General features: G+C 37.8%; 1 protein-coding gene across 2 annotated transcripts in view; it reads left to right on the forward strand.

Annotated features, from left to right (window-relative positions):
- Window positions 1-19,571, forward strand: part of Cers6 (ceramide synthase 6) — a 294,570-nt gene that overhangs the window by 219,941 nt on the left and 55,058 nt on the right. For both annotated transcript variants that reach the window (XM_048812423.1, XM_048812424.1), the window contains exon 6: window positions 4,738-4,830. In XM_048812423.1, the coding sequence (XP_048668380.1) occupies window positions 4,738-4,830 (93 nt within the window). The remainder of the gene's footprint in view (window positions 1-4,737; window positions 4,831-19,571) is intronic.

Genomic DNA, 19,571 nt, shown 5'->3' on the forward strand with positions numbered 1-19,571 from the left:
TTTCATGGTTTCAAGCATGGCTGGGCAGCCACTTGTGTTTTAGCCCCGCCCCTAATGATTGATGCTAGACATGACTTAGTGTGGACAATAGTTTTTGTGTTCTTAATGAAGTTCAGAATCAAAGCCCAGTTTCTTTAGCAGATGGAGTAAACTTGGAAGTTTATATTTGCTAAATAGGATGCAGTCAGTTCACTGGGTGGACAATTCCTGTTTGTAGCAGCCAATGGGCTTCTCATTATTGAGGGAAGTCTCAAGTCTAAGGCCTGCCTTCACCTTAAGCAGGAGAGCTAGAAGAGGCACACTGAGTTCAGTTCACTTTGTAGCTTAGAAGCAGCTTCTGAATATACAAATCAAGTGTCATTTCCTTCAGTGCAGAAAAATGGACTTGTACCATTACACATGGATTGATTATTCCTGCAACTCAAGAAAACATCACTGAAAGTGAGATTAAATTATATGACAGGAACACTTTAAATCCCTGCCCACCAAAACACCTTTGTATCTATATGTGAATTCGGTGATATCAGTGTGTGTTTTTGCAACCCCAGATCAGTTAATATTTGACCATCAAAGCTGGGACTTTTCTAGAAAATTCTAGTTCATTTGGGAATACGCTATATAAGAAAAGCAAATGCAGCTAGGTATTTTGGTGACAACGAGATACATTAAGCAACTTTGATTTTCTGAGTTTGGGGTTCTTTTGTAATTATCTCTTTAGAGGCATTTGGGCTTTGGGGTATGCTTAGGGTTAATGTGGCCCAGCATGCTCCACATCTTCTCTATTACACACAGATTCACAGCATGGGCTAAGGCCTGGTATTGGATGCTCCTTGAGCAAGTTTAAAGCTAAGAACACATTGAAATGGAACTCCAATTTGCACTTCCATCTCTTTCAAGTAGTTTATTCAGATTAGAAAAGAATGTAAATAAGCAACATGACATAGTTAGGGAGAGCAGAGCATTCCACGGACATCTGATAGTGACTACAACAGTGTTAGAGCCAATCACTTATTTGACACAATTGTTACTCTAGGGCCGAACTGCTGCTTTGCTATCTACCTTGAACATTGTCATTTGAGGTTTTCTTTGTATCTTGTAAAGGTACACTGAGCAGCACAAGCCATATATATCTAAATTTCCACTTATAAAAGGATGTTAAAGGCTCCTAAAATCCTGAACTGGAATGTTGGCATGGCAGCTACTGTAATGCACTGTGTTTATGAGATAAATTCTGTAACATGAAGGACATTGAGACAAATGCTGTGTGAAATGTAATACCTTCTCTTCTTCTTAACTATACTATAGTCCAAAATAATTTTCACATTGATGGCTGAAACTGACAAATAGCTCATTTCTGGGAAAATGAGTTGCTAAGATTATGGTCCAAAATGTAGCTGCAATTTATTTAATGGACAGACTATAGATTCAGCATAAAAGTCTGAGGGTCTGGTTGATACAACTATGTTTAAGAATAGGAAACATCATTAATATGAAAGGAAAGATTCCATAGGTGCAAATTCAGGTCAAGAGTGTCTTCTGATAAGGCATCATTTCTTAACACTGGATAATTCAGTATAAAGCTCCCAAAATCAAGGGCAGATTCATGATCTCTTGTGGGAACAGTGATAATCTTTGATAAATGCCATATATGAATTTTAAAAGGCTTTTTGTGTGTATGGTAAAAAAATTAAGCAGCATAAAATTACCATGTATGCAAATACAGGGCTGTGTATGTAATTGTGTCTCTGTAAACATATATGGTAGATTGCAGGTCAGAGTCAATGTCAATCCTTCAGAGCACTTTCAAAAATTGAGCATGCTCATGATGCACATTTGTTATATCTTTAGCATACATACTACATAAGTAATTAAACATATATTTAGATGAAATAGTAGTGGTCTACTTCAGTTTTATTAAGTACACAATGCTCCTTTTGTATAAGCATGTGTATTTTTTGTATGTAATAATTTTATATATGTGTACATTTTAAGATTAAAATAATATAAATTTGCATTCAACTGGCCCTTGTATTGCTTGTAATAAGGAACACAGGTTGGGCATGAGAAGCCCCTCTGCAATGGTCATGGAGACTCACTAGCTATGAGACTTGGGTTTGGCCTTTTAATCTCAGTTAATTAATTAAGCTATTTTCTGCCAACTATACAATCCTTTAGAACTTTCATAAGAATCAAAAAGTTAACATGTGAGTGAGCTTTGCCAGTTGCAGAGCAACCCATGGAAATGGTAATTATAATGTGATGTTCTATTTCTGAAGTTTCTGGAGATGAACTAACTTGTCCTTATGACCCTTCTGGGGCATTTTTCCAGGTAATGGTGCTGAGTTAAGGGAATCTCATTAAAACTGAAATTTGACCTTGACTCTAAGGTCAAATTCCAGGGCCCTATTTTCTTGGCTGCATTGCTACCAACATCTGCCCTGAATACCCATCCTTCATTGCTAATGCCTTCGGTTTATAAAAGGATAGTTCAGTGACAAATAATTTCTCTCAAGAGTGATGCTGACATTAGGAAGTCAAACAACAACAAGTGCTGGCGAGGATGTGGGGAAAAGGGTACACTTGTACATTGCTGGTGGGACTGCAGATTGGTGCAGCCAATTTGGAAAACAGTATGGAGATTTCTTGGAAAGCTGGGAATGGAGCCACCATTTGACCCAGCCATTCCCCTTCTTGGTCTATTCCCTAAAGACCTAAAAAGAGCATGCTACAGGGACACTGCTACATCGATGTTCATAGCAGCACAGTTCACAATAGCAAGACTGTGGAACCAACCTAGATGCCCTTCAATAGACGAATGGATAAAAAAAATGTGGCATTTATACACAATGGAGTATTACTCTGCATTAAAAAATGACAAAATCATAGAATTTACAGGGAAATGGATGGCATTAGAGCAGATTATGCTAAGTGAAGCTAGCCAATCCCTAAAAAACAAATGCCAAATGTCTTCTTTGATATAAGGAGAGTAACTAAGAACAGAGTAGGGACGAAGAGCAGGAGAAGAAGATTAACATTTAACAGGGATGAGAGGTGGGAGGGAAAGGGAGAGAGAAGGGAAATTGCATGGTAATAGAAGGAGACCCTCAGGGTTATACAGTGGAGGAGGTAGAGAGAGAGGAGGGGAGGGGAGGAGGGAGGTGGGGAGGGGGGAGGGTGGAGGATGGGAAAGGCAGCGGAGCACAACAGACACTAGGATGGCAATTTGTAAATCAATGGATGTGAAACTGATGTGATTCTGCTATCTGTGGTATGGGTGATGGGGGGAGTTCAATAACCCACTTGAATCAAAGTGTGGAATATGATATGTCAAGAAAATTTGTAATGTTTTGAACAACCCACAATGAAAAAATTTAAAAAAAAACAAAAAAAAAAAAAGAGTGATGCTGAGCTGAAGAAAACCTTGATGCTTGTCTTATCAGTTGAGGCAGCCATAACAGAATATTGTAAGAAGTGCTCATATACATAAGGGCTCCAGTCTCATGACCTAATTACCTCCCAAAGGTCTACCTCCAGATTCCATCACATTGGTTATCAGGCTTCAGTGAAAAATTAGGCTTTCCCATGAATTTTAGAGAGACAAACATTTGGTCCATAGTAATGCTCATTCACTGTCCTTTAGAGTTAAAGATTGCTTATTAGAAAGTGTCCTATTCTGTCATCTACTCTATTGCAAAAATTTGAGAGGGATAGTCGCTTTTCTTGATGCCCATTCATAGTGATACTGATTAAATGAGTGACATTTTCTTGTGATAGTCAACTTGTTATATATCATCAGGGTACGGAACACATAACTTTAATTGCACTGACTGTGTATAGTATTACTTTGTATGCAGGGTATGGACATGTTTGCCTGATGATAATCAGAGGTTTTTCATTCATTCTGATAATGGGAAACATTTCATTACAACTCTATTAAAACAACTCAAAACAGCTCACCAACATGTTTTTGAAAATCATGTTATGGATTTAGACTTCATTGTCTTTCTGAGCCCTCCCCCTGATTCCTGAACCTCGGAGGCAATTAGATAAGAGATCACCCCTTGCTCCACATTTTACAAGTAAATAAGGCCCAGTTTTATACCTACAATGCTGTGGAGCTGGGCTTCTATCTCAGGTTTCCTGGCTGGTTTCCTAGTCTGGTATCGCTTGGCAGTCTTCCTATTCCTCTGATATTTAATAAATATTTTTGAATCATTCTTTTTGATATTTTAAATGTACTGAACATTTCCTAGTAACAAGAAAGCTTCCTGATTCATGCAGAACTCAAAACTATGGCTCGGTGACCCACATAATAATCCAGTTTCTATCCTCTGTACTATTCGAGGTCCCTGTACTTTGTACTCTGATAGCAGTCATAGGGTTTTTTGTTTGTTTGTTGCATATACATTAGAATTTTTTTTTTCAGATTGCCTACGGAATTTTCAGTTACTCATGTGAAAGAACCATAAATGCTATTATTAAACTGAATAATGAATTTGATATCAAATATTCATGCTAATTAATGCTTTTGGGCTTTAAGATGAAATGAAAATAATGCCAGGGAACTGTGGATTAGAGGGACCCTTAAAAGCTCCATTATCACAAAGAGAATAAGCAGGAATTGCATTCATAAGGCATAGAACCCTGTTACTTTTCAGCACTGAGTTTGAGATGTTTGGCATACAGATTGGGTTCCTTATTAACTATTAATCTTTTCCTTTTTTCTTTCATCCTCAGCCACTCACAACTGACCTTCACTACTATTACATCCTGGAGCTGTCATTTTATTGGTCTTTAATGTTTTCCCAGTTCACTGATATCAAAAGGAAGGTAAGAGTGGTTATGTTGTAAAGTACTTGTAGACGTGCATCTTGAATAGCCCTTGGCAGGTGGCTGTAGAGTCTCAAAAGCATTCACCTTTGTTCTCCTGGCAGTGCTAGGTTAGCAGTACTCTCTGCATTATTACAAAAATGCTTCTTTGTTTGTTTGTGCTGTTTTGTATTTCGTTCCTATTGCCCCTTCTCTCTTCCCCCCAAAAACGCAGTGTTCTCTTACCTATGAAAAAATATAGCAATTGAATCCTGATGGCAGTAATTTTCTCTCAGTCTTATCCCCAAGTCCCTCTGTTTTCCAATTTAAATGAGAAGAAAATTCCTTTTGACTCCTGGAAAACAGTAAAGTTTCAGTGTTTCCAGCCCTGCAGAATTAATGCTCTAGTAAAAGAGTTATCAAAATATGCCTAAAAAATGCAACATTCCTAAATGAACAATGGTGGTGTTTCACCCTCTCTCCACTAGAGTCTCCTGTGCTGAGAGTACCCATGGCCACCTGACTGTTAAATCCACTCACTCCAACTCCCATCCTACCAGCTTCTGGGCAGAATTCGTGCTTTGGGCTGTTTGCTGTTTATTTTTTTCATAAAGCTGTTTTCTCAAGATTCCCACACTTGGATCAGACCTTCATAGTTTTCTTGCCTTCATTTTAATGCCCCAATTTGGTTCTAGACCCAAATTGTAGGATTATTGAGCTTATATTTTCCATCATGTCCAACAATAACCCATGTGCCAGAAATTCCCAAATGTTTCTCTTCTAATCAGATTTTCTTTGGGTCCACACTTCCTCATCTCTGCTCACAAAGAATAATATTATGTTCTTTTTGTTTATTATATTACTTAATCCTTGCAACAACTCCGATTCCAGTTTGGTTATTTTTTTATTTATCTTCATTTTATGAATCAGGAAACTGAACCTTACATGCAAAATGTTCCCAACTGCAAACACAATCTCTCTCCAAATAGCCCTTCTAACCGACAGTCATGGAAACTGGGAAGGTTTTCTTTGTTCTCCTCTATTCCTACTCCCTTAATATCACTGACACACTTAGTTTGAGCCCTCTCTGCATTTACAGAGTCTATTATAATAGCCTCCTTGTTCTAAAATTGTCAATCTTATCTGCCTGCTGCCTCAGAGTTATATTTCTTAAACCCTCAAGACAAAGCCCAAACTACTTGGGGTAATATTCAAGATTATAAACAGTATGACTCAAATCTACCTCTCCCACTTATCATCCATGTCTCCATACACATAGGATTTAGCTACAAATATCTTCACACCATTGTTTAGGCACATTAAGTTTTTCCTGTGCATCCTTGTTTTTGTTGCTGCTGTTGTTCAAATATATTAAATTTCTTTGTGCATCTCCTCTGTTTTGTGGGTTAAACCGTTATTCAGTTGAAACTCATAGACTCCTATTTTCTTTTATTTATTTATTTGTTTGTTTGTTTGTTTTTTATAAGACTCTGTCTATGGCTAGAGTATACCCTATTTCCTCTTTGTCACTAACAAGATATAACCAAAATTAGCCTTTTTTTTGATACCTTATTCTGTTTCAAGATTTTTGATTACCTTTTTTATTTAGTTGATAAGAGTATCCTACACTTATGGTGTTATATTTTGACAGTATGGTGACCTGCCTCTCTCTTTTCAGTAGACCTGGAGGGTAAAGAGCAATGTCTTAGTTCATTTGAGCTGCTATAACAAAATACATAGGCTATACAGTTGACAAGCAACAGAAATCAGCTGGGGATGTAATTCATTGTTACAACACTTGCCTAGCCAGCACGAGGCTCTGGGTTTGACACCCAGCACTACAAAAGAAAAACAAATTTCTGATATAAACAGTAAAAATCTATTTTTCATAGTTCTAGAAGGTAAGAAGTCCAAGATCAAGGCACCAACAGATTCATTATCTGGCGAGAGTTTCACTTTCTCATAGATGGCACCTTCTCACTATGCCCTTAAATGGTAAAGGGTCAAAACAAATTTGGGGAACATTCTTTTTTTTCTATTAATTTTACTTATTTATTTATTTTTGTTCTTTTTAGTTATATATAGCAATAGAATGTATTTTGACATATTTGAGATGTTCTTTGAAGCCACTAATTCGTCCATAAGGGCTCCTCCCAAAAGACCCCACCTCCAAATATTATTATTTTAGGAATTAAGATTTCAACATATGACTTTGGGAGAACACAAACATTCAGCCTATAGGAAGCAGGATATGCTTATCTTTGTATTGCTTGTGACTATCAAAGTACCTGCAAATGATAGGATTAATAAGTCCAGGAATAAATGGATCAGTTCCTTTGCAAACAGCATTGTATATTATGATGGAGCATAATACTGTAATGTATCATTTTGGTTAGCCCAGTAATCTGCTAAATTGCAAAATAGTATATGAGTGGCAGCTGAAAAGCACTTAGGAGTCTATGGTCTAGAGCCTGAGTCTCCTTTCCCCAGGTAAGCTCTTCTACAGTTGAGCCGCAGTAGCTTTCTTGGCTGACAAAAAGCTACCTTTCCTGACTTTTATGGCTGCAAGGCCTTAGTATGGTATAGGTATCTGACTCTCAGAAAAAGTAGATCGTCCCTTTCAAGATGAGCTTTGGCATGGTAGAAGATTCATTGACACCTACAATTTGTGGTCCCTATATTCTTTGCACCAAACACTCTGGGCCAGTTTCTGGAAACATTTAAACGTCCTTCAGTGATGATATGCCAGCTAAATCTCCTCTGTTTTATGGGTAAAACCATAAAACCACTATTCAGTTGAAACTCGTAGACTCCTATTTTCTTTTATTTATTTATTTGTGTGTGTGGTGTTGGGGATTGAACCCAGGGCCTTGTGCATGCAAGGCAAGCACCAACTATTTTCTATGTGCCTGGTAGAAAATCGATACATGGTGAGTTTATGTAAGTTTCTCAAGACCATGTAATGTGGAAATGAATTGGAATCCAAGTTTACCAAAGCCCTAGAATTCACTCTTAGATTAGACACATATACAATTCTTGCCTTGCCCTGCCAGGCTCTTCATGTTAGAGGTAGTAAGACTTTTATAACTCATTACCATTTTGTTGATTCCCCTTTGCTTGGTGAGAATTAGGGATGCTACACAAAATCAAAGAGATTGATTAAAGCAAGAGTAGCTGTTCTTGTCTTCCAAAAACTGTGAGCCAGCAGAACTCAGGGAAGCTCCATTACTTTAAGCCAAATGACCATTATCTCAATAATTTCCATGGGAGGATTACTTTTAATGGTTGAAGTGTATCATTTTGTGTGATTTTTCACATATTTAGCACAAGTATAGAGAACACCTATAAAAAAGATAATTTTACAGTGAGGTTTGAAGAACTGATTCTAGGCCTGTGTGTTGTCAGTGTTTACAAATTTTATGTATATATTGAAACAATGTGTGTGTGTGTATATATATATGTATATGTGTATATATATGTATGTATATGTATATATACATGTGTATATATAAACACACACACACATACCATATACACACATTTTTTTTTCCTAAGTCTGCTCTAGTAGCTTGTTTTAGCTGTCTAGCACCCTTCTCTTCTTCTGTTGGTCAGAGTATTTTTGTATGTTCCTGGTACAATTGGCTTATTCTTACTTCTTGCACAAAATGGAAATGAGGTCACTATTAGATGTGCTTATTAGTTGGCACAGGTTTTGATAAGAAAGACCTTTATCATATTGCCATCTGGCATTAGAGCACTGTGGTTCTAGTGTTTCCAGTCATATCTTGCTGACTGACCCCATGGGTCCTTGGTCACCCTGTCCTCATTACACTCCCACCTGGAGAACCTGCTGTTCCAGACATCAGTGACGATTTATGGTGTGTTCTGTCTGCCAGATACACTCTTCATCTTCTATGTTGGAACTATTAACTGCACCTCCTAAAAACAGCCTGTTTCTTAATCATGAAATAGGGATGTTTGAAGATACTCCTTGGCAATATGTTATGGAAACTAACTTCTGAAGGCTATTCATGAGACTGTTAAAAGAAGAGTTATCAAAATGCTTCTTAGGCTCCCCTACTAAGCAGTAAGCTTGAATGGTTATATTCAAATAGAGATCAGGATTTATAAACACTGGATCCAGATGCATGCTTCAGACTCTTGAATCAGTATATAAATGAGGTTTAGAAATCAAAATTTTTGACTGAATGGTTTCATGAATCTTTATGAAATTGCTTTCCTATTCACCAACTCTTCTCCTTTTTCCACTATTGGAAAAAAAAAATGTTTCCACAAAGAATCTGGGGGTTAAAAATAAAGGAAGAACCTTTCATACCATTGTTGACAGAGCGCACTGCCTCTTGCTCTTTACCAAAACTGGTACTTATTTGGTCAGTGAGGCTGAATATATTAATCTTTCCAGGCTTATGATTAAATATGGTATGCTTCCAAAATATGTAAACTTTTTAAAGAAAATTTTCCTTTTTTCTTCTTCCCCCATTCCTTTCTTCTACCCTTTCTTTCTTCTTTTATTAAAAAAAAGATATCTTCCTAATACAATATATTCTTGGTGTTCAATGATATTTGAAAGATCTTTTTTCGAAACTTTTATTGTTGTTAAAATTCTGTGCTGTAACATCTGCTCACAATGAGCATTTCTCCTGCACCTATAAATTTTCTGAGGAAAGCTAATACGCATTCTTGTGTTGGGCTCAGAACAGCTTGCTTATGTCTAAACCTTGTGTCCCCTTTAACGAAGCTGCTCTCTGGCTCCAAGGCCTGGGCCCTGGGCCAGTGGGTCCTGCTCATGTTCAGGAAAGCATCCTTGGCAGTGTTCCAGGGCCTGGTTGGCAAAGTCAGCTTGTTGCTTTCTTGGTCTTTAACCTGAGAAAAACACCGCCATCATGCCAAAGATTCCTGACAGAGAGGTATGATGATTAAGTTTAGCAAGAAACTTATTTACAGATTTGTTTCTACTCTCTGATTACTTTTGATAGACAATTGCCAGTGCCTACCACTGTGAGTGCTTCAGCTGCCTTTTGGAGCCTGGCCATGGCCCAGATCTTTAGGGTAAAGGAAAATGCATTCTTTAATATTCTTACAAGGATGCAAGCTGGTGTAGATTTAAATGAAATAATGTACATAAAACTATCTAGTACAATGCTTGACAAATAGAACTTAGAGAAGTACCTGGCAATTAATGATCAAAATTTGAATCAAAGCCTATAGTAAAACAATCAAACCTAAAACTAGTGCTCACAGATTTTCTTTTTCATTTTTAACCTATTAAAATTAACACAATTATTATGAAGAACTAACTTGAGGTTGCCAGTCCTTTACTTAGTAAGGAAATGGTTAAAAGCATCTACCCTTTCTCACCACTAATTCATAAAGGAAAGGACATATTTAACAAAAGAAAAGAAGGAAGGATATTTTATAAGGGACAATGCTTTAAATTGTAATCATTTAAAGTTTTATTTTTCTTATTTTGTCCTAGGCTAGGGAAGACAATATCATGGGTAGTATGGTTTAGAGGTTAAAATCATAGACTCTGGCCAGGTGTGGTGGCGCGTGCCTGTAATCCCAGCAACTTGGGAGGTTGAGGCAGAAGGATGGTAAGTTCAAGCCCAGCCTGGTAAACTTAGTGAGACTCTAAGGGGCTGGGCTTGTCACTTAGTGGTAAAGCACCCTTGGGTTCCATACCTAGAACCAAAAAATAAAAAAGTCATGAACTCTGGAATCCACCTATCTGCTCAGCTCAGTATCACTCCTAATTTGGTGTGACCTTGAATGAGTTTCTTTACCTCTCTGTGCTAATCAAAAAAGTGAAGTTTCAGTTTGCTTATCCAAAAAAATGAAGTTCATATAATATAACCTACCTTGTGGGAGTGCTCAGTGCATGTTATTTGTGCAGCCACCAGGTGTGGCCAGCTCTGCATCCTTTGCACATCTAGGATTGTAACACACCCCTTTTTGTGATTGAATGGAACCATCTGACTAGCAGTCTGTGAACACAGCTGATTTACGTCACTTCTGGGTAGAATATTTAATTGCTGGTGTGGTACCCTCTAGGGGTTTCACTTTCTCTCCAGTACAGTGACTAAGTTTGACATAGAGGCTGCTTCATTGTCCTGGGTCCCTGGGTGACTTGAATAAGCAGACCCTCTCTTCATTTCACCAACCCTTGATAACACATAGTAAGTCAGTCATTTTAAACAACTAAGATTCTGAAGACTTTGGTATTCCCTCCTAACCCAGTTTATCCTGACTGGTGCAGCTATTATGAATAATATGGCTAATTATCGTTTCCTAGAATCATATCTGGAAATTAATTTGTTCAAATTAGCATTTCTCAAGGTGTGGCCTCTGAGTCCTTGAAGATCATCGAGACCTTTTCAGGAGGTCACCAATTATAGCATTTTCATTATAGCATGAGATGGCATTCCCCTTGCTCACTGAGAGAAAATCTGCAGTGAGTGTGTGAAGGTAGCAGTGAGAGAGACTGCTGGTGGCACCAAGTTGCACAAGAAGTCTTTGTGTTCTTCTTTTTTTTTTATTATTAGTTGTTCAAAACATTACAAAGCTCTTGACATATCATATTTCATGCATTAGATTCAAGTTGGTTATGAACTCCCAATTTTACCCCAAATACAGATTGCAGAATCACATCGGTTACACATCCACATTTTTACATAATGCCCTATTAGTAACTGTTGTATTCTGCTACCTTTCCTATCCTCAACTATCCCCCCTCCCCTCCCCTCCCATCTTCTCTCTCTACCCCATCTACTGTAATTCATTTCTCTCCTTGTTTATTTTCCCATTCCCCTCACAACCTCTTATATGTAATTTTGTATAACAATGAGGGTCTCCCTCCATTTCCATGCAATTTCCCTTTTCTCTCCCTTTCCCTCCCACCTCATGTCTCTGTTTAATGTTAATCTTTTCTTCCTGCTCTTCCTCCCTGCTCTGTTCTTAGTTGCTCTCATTATATCAAAGAAGACATTTGGCATTTGTTTTTTAGGGATTGGCTAGCTTCACTAAGCATAATCTGCTCTAGTGCCATCCATTTCCCTGCAAATTCCATGATTTTGTCATTTTTTAGTGCTGCGTAATGCTCCATTGTGTATAAATGCCACATTTTTTTTATCCATTCATCTATTGAAGGGCATCTGGGTTGGTTCCACAGTCTAGCAATTGTGAATTGTGCTGCTATGAACATCGATGTGGCAGTCTTTTAAGGTCTTCAGGGAATAGTCCGAGTAGGGCAATAGCTGGGTCAAATGGTGGTTCCATTCCCAGCTTTCCCAGAAATCTCCATACTGCTTTCCAAATTGGCCGCACCAGTTTGCAGTCCCACCAGCAATGTACAAGAGTACCCTTTTTGCCACATCCTCGCCAGCACACTTGCAGGAAGAAAAGAACATCAGTTTCACTTGAGAATGTTCTTGATGGAGGATTCGGAAGTGTTAGTTGTATTAAATCTCTGTTTAAAATGTGACCATGTGATGGAATGGGAAGTGGGCACAAAGGACTTGTGATGGCATCACAGTGCACAGTGGCATCTTGGGAAAGTCCTCATGAGCTTATTTCTTTGCATTGTGAGCTGAACAGGCTCCCTGTTTTTTATAGGATTCCATTCTTACTTGAAAGAATGGCCAACAAACTACGCTATTCCAGCTTGTGTCATTGCAGGCATTTTCATGAATATGTGCAAAGTGAGTTCATCTAGTTATTTGAGTAAAGCAAATGACAAGCTATTTCTTCAAGAGAAATCTTAAACTTTCAGGCAAAAATTTTATGTTTGGAAAACTTGTATCTACCAGGGAGAGCTTGAGAGCATCTCAATACTTGAATGTTTCTGTTGAGATTCGTAGTTTTATTAGCAAATGTGATTTTTAAAAAATATTGTATAACAAAATACATCATGAACTCAGTTAACCATTATTTTCCAAATGACTAGTGCACAATGTGATAAAAATCACATGTGAGCAAAAAGTACCTTGAAGCACAAGACAGACCAATGGATTTTAGTGGAATAGAATGTAAAGTGTATTGATAGGGTTCTAGATTCCACACTAAACTCACCTTTGAGAATATCTGACTTGTCAAATTTTGGTACAGCATCAGAGAAGAATATTCATGACTATTCAAAAGAGGTATTAAGGGCTGAGAATATAGCTCAATTGGTAGACTGCTTGCCTCACATGCACAAGGCCCTTGGTTGAATCCCCGGCACAATAACAATAACAACAAAAGGTATTAAGATACTTCTCCTTTTTCTAATCATGTATCTGTGTGGTACTAGTTTTCTGTAAAGTGCTTCAACCAAAATGACATCTGGCAACAAATTGAATGTATATGCAGTTGCGACAATCCAACTCTCACATATTAAGCAAGAGATACGCAATAATATGAAACAACGCAACTCTAGTCACCATTGTTTTTTTTTGTTATTTTGGAAAATATAGCTATCTTTCATAAAAATATTTGTTGACATATAATAAAATTTGTTCTTATTAATACAAGTTTTTAAATATTTAGTTTCTCAGTTCTAACATGTCATATGGTAAATACTGATAGGCCCACATAAACAAATACTCTTTGGTGTCTTCAATGATTTTTAAGAATATAAAGTATTTCTACAGACCCAGATATGTGAGAACCACTAACCCTCACATGGTATCAGCAAGTCCTTTCTCTGCTGGTAAAGCTAACATCACAGCAGGTGACATTGGCCCTCCTGAGTGAGGTAGAGACTGAGGTAGGACTCTGGGTAACCTTGGGGCTCTACTTACCCACAAGGTCAGCATGCCACTTAACCTCTCTTTCACAGATGTGCGAAGCTGCTCCTTCACATGTCTGCTTGTGATTTGAGTCGAAATGTTGGGCCTTTGAATAAGCTTAGGTTTCTTCTGAGGTGGGCAGTTCTGGCTCTCGGCCTCTATCCCATTTCTCTATCTCTACCGGGCCTTCAGAATCTAAGTGGGAAGAGGAGGCAGCGCATTTTAATAAGCTACCATCTGTGATCAAAAGCATCTCAATCCATGCTGTGGGGAGGCTAGTGGGAGAATAGTAGAACACTATTATCTGGAGAAGAAATGTATTTTATGGAACACTTTGTAGGGTTTGATTCAGAGGCTGCCTTCCATAATGGCTTACTCTGGCAGACATCCATGTGTCTTGCCAGAGAGGCTCATAAGCACCATTAGATCTCACAGCCAGGGAGTTGGCCACCGACACACACTTGGTCACACACTGCTGTTCCCACTGTGCAGGACGGCGGGAGCCAGTGTACAGCAGAGGATAGCAGCACTGCTGCAGAACAGAGGGACCCACACGCTGGGACCCAGCAGCCTGCTTTTCTAGAGCTCTGGGTCCCTAAGTCTAGGGCTTCAGGAGTCCTACTCTCTTGGGAGGTGCCACTGACCCTTGGGGCATTTCCCTTTTAGCTTTGAGGTTCCATTATTCATATGCCTCTGGGACCTTCAGCTCCAGTCTTCACAGAGTTCTTGGGGGAAAAAAAATTTAACTTTTTATAGCTCTAAATGTCCTCTTGGAATCCTGAACTCCCTCTGTTTTCGTCCTCATAAATACCAACAAACCTTCTCTGCTTCTCTTTGGTCTCCTAAGAGGTGCCTCTCCCCCTCAAGGCCAATCCTTGCACCTTGACTCTGGACCCACATCTCTTCTTTTTCTAGTCATCAGACTTTCATTTATTTGTGTTTTCCAAAGTGCAGCCGGCCTCCTTCCTGGGGTCATCTTTCCATATAATTTTGTTTCTGAGAAGTAGCAACTTTGGTAGTTAGGAGCCTGAACTCTGTGGAGTCACGCAGAACTGGATTCAGATCCTAACCCTAGCCTTGTCACTCTGTGACTTTGGAAAAGTTGTTTAGTGTCTCTGTGCCTCTGTTTCCGTAGAAGATGTAGTTAACCTGGTACTTGCTTTATGTTGGCGTTAAGAATAAACTACAGTGTCAGAGCCCTTGGTGCATGAAAATTAGTAGGCAAAATAAAGGGTAGTTAGGAGTTTTCCAGGTGCTCAAGGGGTCATGGGGCTTGGAGGAAGGAAAAGAAAACACAGGCATTGCAGCTAGGGAAAATGTGTGGCCAGAGATCTGTGTGGAGGCAAAAGAAGCTTCCGGTGAATTCTACAGCTAGAGTTCTGGGCTCTTGTTGGAGATGGAGGTGGGGAGCTCGTCAGCTGAAGGAAGAGGAAGATTAGGCTGATGAGGATAATAAGAGTCCTCTGAACTCCTCCTGACAACTTGCGGCACCAGCCCAAGCTAAGTGACCTGAAGAAGACTTTTTCCATCTTCCATTTATAGCAAAAAAATGAGTCCTTGATTGCCCATTGTCATTTGGGGCCTCCAGACCTTGGCAGTTCAAGTGAGTATGATGGCTTTTGTGTCCTGCAGTAGCTCTGTTTTCTTTGAGCACAGGCTGCCCCCTACTGATCTTCCTGGCTGTTTTCACTCAGATGGGCTTTCTAGATCTCATAAGGTGTTCCATGCCTTTGTCCCCAGGAATTACTGCAAAAAAAAAAAAATGGAAGGTTAAGTCTGTTAAACCCCATATCACTTGTCATTTTGACATGGAATGCAGGTTAAATGTCTCAGAAGTGACCTTTCCCATTAAAAGCTGTGCAGGTTAGTGTGACTAGGCCAGTGGGAGTGAACAGAGCCCAGAAGGTCCATTTGACCCCAGGCTACTATGATGTAGTATGAGGGTTATATGGTATGAAACTTCTGAGGACTTAAAGTTAAATGAGAAAAATGATATAATATGTATAATTTAAAATAGCTACATTATTTGCAAGCAGAGTGTGTTTGGAGAGCATGCATTTGATAGGAGAGAAGGAAAATATGAAGGATGATTCAGAAGTATTGCAAATCAAGCACCATGCTCTGGCCAGGCCCACCAGAAGTGATTGGTGGCACTATCATATCGTTTACTATTGTACAAATAAATTTTTATTGCAGCATTTTCCATGGTAAAAAATCAATTAAAGGTTAAATATTAACTAAATAACCTACAGTAGACAAGATTATGAGTTCTTGATCTTCAAACGGGACCATAAATGTTGCAAAGGAGAAAAATTGGGTAAACACTGCTTACCCCATGGTTCTCTATTTTATGTATATCTGTTTCTAAAAGCCATAAAGTAATGGCACATTTAGCAGCAGAGAAAGTAATATTGAATCCAATCAGTTTTTGCTTTTAGAAGTTAGTGAAAAAACTCTCTGCCTTTCAAATTACCATAGTGTTGTAGTTGATCATGAGACTTTTGATGGTGATACCTACCAGAACTCTTTATAATTTATTTGAACTTTGAGGGTAATATTTAATGGGTTTCAGAATAGCCATGAAATTTAAATCTCTTATACATCCTTTGTCAGAAGAAAATGTGATGAAGTTGGCCATGAAACTACATAATTTCCACATGTCAGGTACCATGATTAAGTTTCCTGTAATATATCCTCTGATGTGACTCTGAAACCCTGGGGTCATAAAGCTTTTCTGTTAAGGGCCAGATCGTATTTTAAACTAGTGGGACTTGTACTCATGGTTACAACTGTTCAACTTTGCCACTGTAGCAAGAACACTGCCATAGACAAAGTGGGGGGGTGGGAGTGTTCCAATAAAACTTTATTTACAAACACAAATTTGGCCCTTTGCCTGTTTCTTCTCTGAAGTGGACATTTGTGCACATTTGGTGAACAGTGGGGATGTCAGATTTAAGAAAGGCTGGTAGAAATACTAAAATCACATCAGTATATGTTTTTAAAACATTTTCATGATAACCATAGTAATTGAAAAATCTTTAACCAATTAAGTACTTAGCTCTTATGGTTATTAGAATGATATCTATGCATGACAGTTATCTCCTTCAAGGATGTAAATATGTATCCATTTAGTCTAGAGGTAGAAAACATTTATCTATTGGAAAAAGAGTTGGAATAAATTTTATTCTACATATAGTTTGAAAGAGGTTTTAATTTAAATTCATAGGTTGAATTTAAGAGAAGGAAATAATTGACTTTTTTCAGACAGAACTCCTGTATTTTATAATTGAACAAACATTTCCCAAATAAGTCACACTTTTTTCATTCTTTTACAAACCTTGCCACAGATATTTACCCTATAATACATAGGCTATATGTGAGAATAAAAGTGAATTTAAGTTAAAGGGTTTCATTTGGTTTGGTTTTGTTTTTGCTGTGCTGGGAATTGAAGCATGCTGGGGCAAGTGCTCTTCTACTGAGCCATATCCCCAGCCTTTATTGTTGTTGTTGTTGTTGTTCTTTTATTTTGAGACAGGCTCTCATTAAGCTACCCAGTCTGGCCCCAAACTTTGATTCTCCTGCCTCAGCCTCCCTAGTAGCTGGGATTACAGGCATGCACTTCCACACCTGGCTTCAGTTTTCAAGTCTTATTTTATTTGAAATATCTTTTTTGAATGGTCCACTTAACCAATTCTTTTTATGGTTAGCCAATATCAAGGCCAGTTAAAACATAGCAACCAGATAGATGGTAGACTTCAGATACTCAAGAATTTATGTCATACACTGCTCAATAAAAGAAAGATATTTTTCTTTTGATTTGAGTTTCCTCAAATTATTTAAAGTGAGGTAACTCTGAATCAACTGATTTCTTTAGTCATCTTAAATATACTTCATTTTAGTCATTGTCTCAAGACCTATACAATTTTTTTTAGTCTCTTGTTTCTTTGTTTTATTTTGTTTTAACCAAATTGTTAAAGCTTTAGAACTTGTGCTACTAATTAGTTACTTTAGAAATATTCTGAAGTCAAGGTGAAGGAACTTATTATACTGTTATGAATTTCTGGCACTATATTTTTTTTTCTTTAGTGATTTATTTAGTTTACAACATTATTTTTTTTAATATTAAAATTTATTAGTTTTTGGCCAGGCTCAGTGGCACACAACTATAATCCCAGCAGTTTGGGAGGCTGAAGCAGGAGGATTGTGATTTCAAAGCTAGCTTCATCAACTTAGTGAGGCACTAGCAACTCAGTGAGATCTTGTCTCTAAATAAAATACAAAATAGGGCTGGGGATGTGGCTCAATGGTTGAGTGCCCCTGATTTCATTCCCTGGGAGCAAAAAAAGAAAAAAAAAAGATTTATTAGTTTTCTATTTAGGGGTTTTGTTTTTGTTTTTTTGAAGGGTTCTTTATATTCACACTGTTAATAGAACTTAACGTACCCAACTCCAAAGGTTATGTATCTATTATATTTTCGTATTGCTCAATGAAAAAGCTATCTAACTATGGTCATTCCTGGTATGTGAAACATTTGTTTGAAATCTTCACCATCTTATGTGTGTTTATATTTGTTCTGGAATAGAGATGGTACTCAAGTGGCCACCTCCCTTGTACATTGCTAATTTACATACTTGAGTTTACTTCCTACATAGCCAGCCATCCTGCTTCTAACACCTAGTTTGCAAAATACCAAGTGAAGAGAAAGGAAAATTGTATGTTATTGATCTCTGGTAAGAAGAACCTATAACTGTTAAAAGTCATACAAACACTTATGTGTTTTAAAGGCTTAAATGAGAAAAACTATTTAAAAAAAAAAAAAGATTGAGGGACTTCTTTTATTATTACATTTACCATAAAATTAAATCAGCTTTAAGCGTTGGTACTGTCCTTCTGTTTCCTAGAAAGTTTAAATATCTATTGTATGGCTAACCTGGTCCTAAGAATCTGGTTTCTATTCATTTGAGGTAGATTACACGTTTTACTTATATGCATTAAATTTTATTAAATCAGGAAGGTGATACATTTCATTGAATCCAAGAGAGAAGAACCTTTTCTTTGCTTTTCACTTAAGTAATATTTCATATTCTTCACCATCTGTGCCCATCTAAATTAGCCATCAATTACAATCTTGGTGGTCTTACTCCTTTTATAAGGAGACTTACAAATGTTTTTCACTTGGAAAGATTACTCCCAAAAGAGACTATATAAAACTATAAATACTTTATCTAGCAGATGATAATTTAGGGGAAAAAAAATTCTTGTTTAAAGTGTGTATTTTTTTAATGAGGAATGGGTAAATTTTGTTTTCATGAAGGCATGTATATCCAGATGAATTTGTGGTGCCTCCTAGGCAGATCTGGATCTCAAAGTCTCTCCACAGCTTGGGAGCATATCTATAGAAGCTCATACCTATACCTTAATGAGAGACTGATCCCTACAGCCCTTTGGTGCTATTTTATTGTGCTAAAAGTCCCCTGGAAGACCAGAATTAAAGGTGTCAATTCTCCTTTTAACTGTTGGGGATGGAGCCCTAAGAGCTGGACTTTTACTTGTGCCTAGGAGTTTGTGGCCTGGAAGCCATACTGAACAGACTAAGCAACCATTCTAGATTTCCTAAAATTCTGTTAGGAAGTATAATAAGGAAAATAATGGCCCAGTCTTACCAGGTTTTGGTATTAAAATGGATGGCTCACTCTTGAATTCTTTTATTTCAAACTTTTTCTGAGTTTGAATTAAAACCACATCTGATTTTTTTTTCTCTCCCATTTCTAATAATTAGCATAGGAGCAACCATGGAAACTGGGGCTGATGGCCAGGTGAACACCTGGCAGGTAACAGAAGGAGGCTTTGATGCTGATTGTGAACACACCCAGAAACAACTTGGCAAAGGAGAAGGAATTTGGGAAAACACAGAAACAGGGACCAGAATAAAGACTTAGGGATCAATCATGAATTTGAGGGCCAAAAAAAAAAAAT

This window comes from Marmota marmota, unplaced genomic scaffold, assembly GCF_001458135.2.
Source record: "Marmota marmota marmota unplaced genomic scaffold, marMar, whole genome shotgun sequence".
Classification (NCBI taxonomy): domain Eukaryota; kingdom Metazoa; phylum Chordata; class Mammalia; order Rodentia; family Sciuridae; genus Marmota; species Marmota marmota.